Source organism: Arachis ipaensis, chromosome B10 (assembly GCF_000816755.2).
Source record: "Arachis ipaensis cultivar K30076 chromosome B10, Araip1.1, whole genome shotgun sequence".
Lineage (NCBI taxonomy): Eukaryota > Viridiplantae > Streptophyta > Magnoliopsida > Fabales > Fabaceae > Arachis > Arachis ipaensis.
Genome location: NC_029794.2, coordinates 129,858,461 through 129,859,520, shown reverse-complemented (window position 1 = coordinate 129,859,520; position 1,060 = coordinate 129,858,461). Strand labels below are relative to the sequence as shown.

At 26.5% G+C, this 1,060-nt stretch overlaps 1 protein-coding gene across 1 annotated transcript in view; it reads right to left on the bottom strand.

Moving 5' to 3' along the window:
• LOC107621794 (truncated transcription factor CAULIFLOWER A-like) overlaps positions 1 to 1,060 on the bottom strand; it is a 10,977-nt gene that overhangs the window by 6,957 nt on the left and 2,960 nt on the right. Inside the window, exon 3 of the mRNA XM_016323792.2 lies at positions 931 to 995. Coding sequence (XP_016179278.1) covers positions 931 to 995 — 65 coding nt within the window. The remainder of the gene's footprint in view (positions 1 to 930; positions 996 to 1,060) is intronic.

Sequence of the window (1,060 nt, the reverse complement as noted above, 5' to 3'; positions counted from 1 at the left end):
GATGATGATAATAGTGATAGAGGAGGAGGAAAAGAAAGGAGAAGTTCAAAAAAATTTAAATGAGAAAAGAAAGAGGATAAGGAGATGGAGGTGGTGGTAGTGACCATGACAATAATGAAAAAGAAAGATGAGAAAAAAGGAGAAGATGAAGAAGATAACGATGAAGAGAATGCAGAGAACGAAAAGAGCACAAAGAAAAAAAAATGCAGTTATATATATTCGCACGTTGAGTCAAAAATTTGTTGAAAGTAGTAATATGTGGAAGTGAATTATGTTATAACAACATAATTAAATTTGGTAGGTTAAATAATTTGGATGTTGAACTTTATTGATAAAATAATACTTATTACCTTTAATATCTTAATTAAGTGAACACTTATTTATGAAAAAGTAAAATTTTAAGAGTGAATACTTTTATGAAAACAAAAAGAGTAACTCTTTTTGACGATAAGTAATCGATCTATTTACACGTATCCTTAGTCAAATCTTTATTTTTATAATTAACTACATGACATTCTCTTACATTTAAGGGTTTTGCTAACATTTGCTTTAAAAATATTTGTTAAAAATACAAAAAGAAAAAATCCATTAAAGAAAAAAATGAATTGCAAAATTTTCGAGCATAATCAATTTTAAAGAGTTTAAAATCATTTCGAAATCTTCATTTAGCATTCTTCATGCTTTAAATAGCAAAACCCTATTCTTAATTGCTTGGCAATTGGCATAGCACGTATTTGTGAACAAATATCAAAATAATCTAAATTTATTTTATTTCATATTTATTAATTATCGTGTCAATTAATATAAATACTAATTAAATAAAATAGATTTTAACTTTTTTTTTCTAACATTATCGGTAAAACAACATTCATCACATAACAACCAAAGTGTAATAATGGCGCTTATTATTACCAGGTATCACACCCATACCTTATATTTCTCTCTAAGACTTCAACTTTGCTCCTGAGCTTCAAACATTCCAATGCATAGTTTTCCTACAATAAATTAAAATCATCCTAGATTATTACTGGTTGAGACTTAAATAATCGCAAGGACTAAT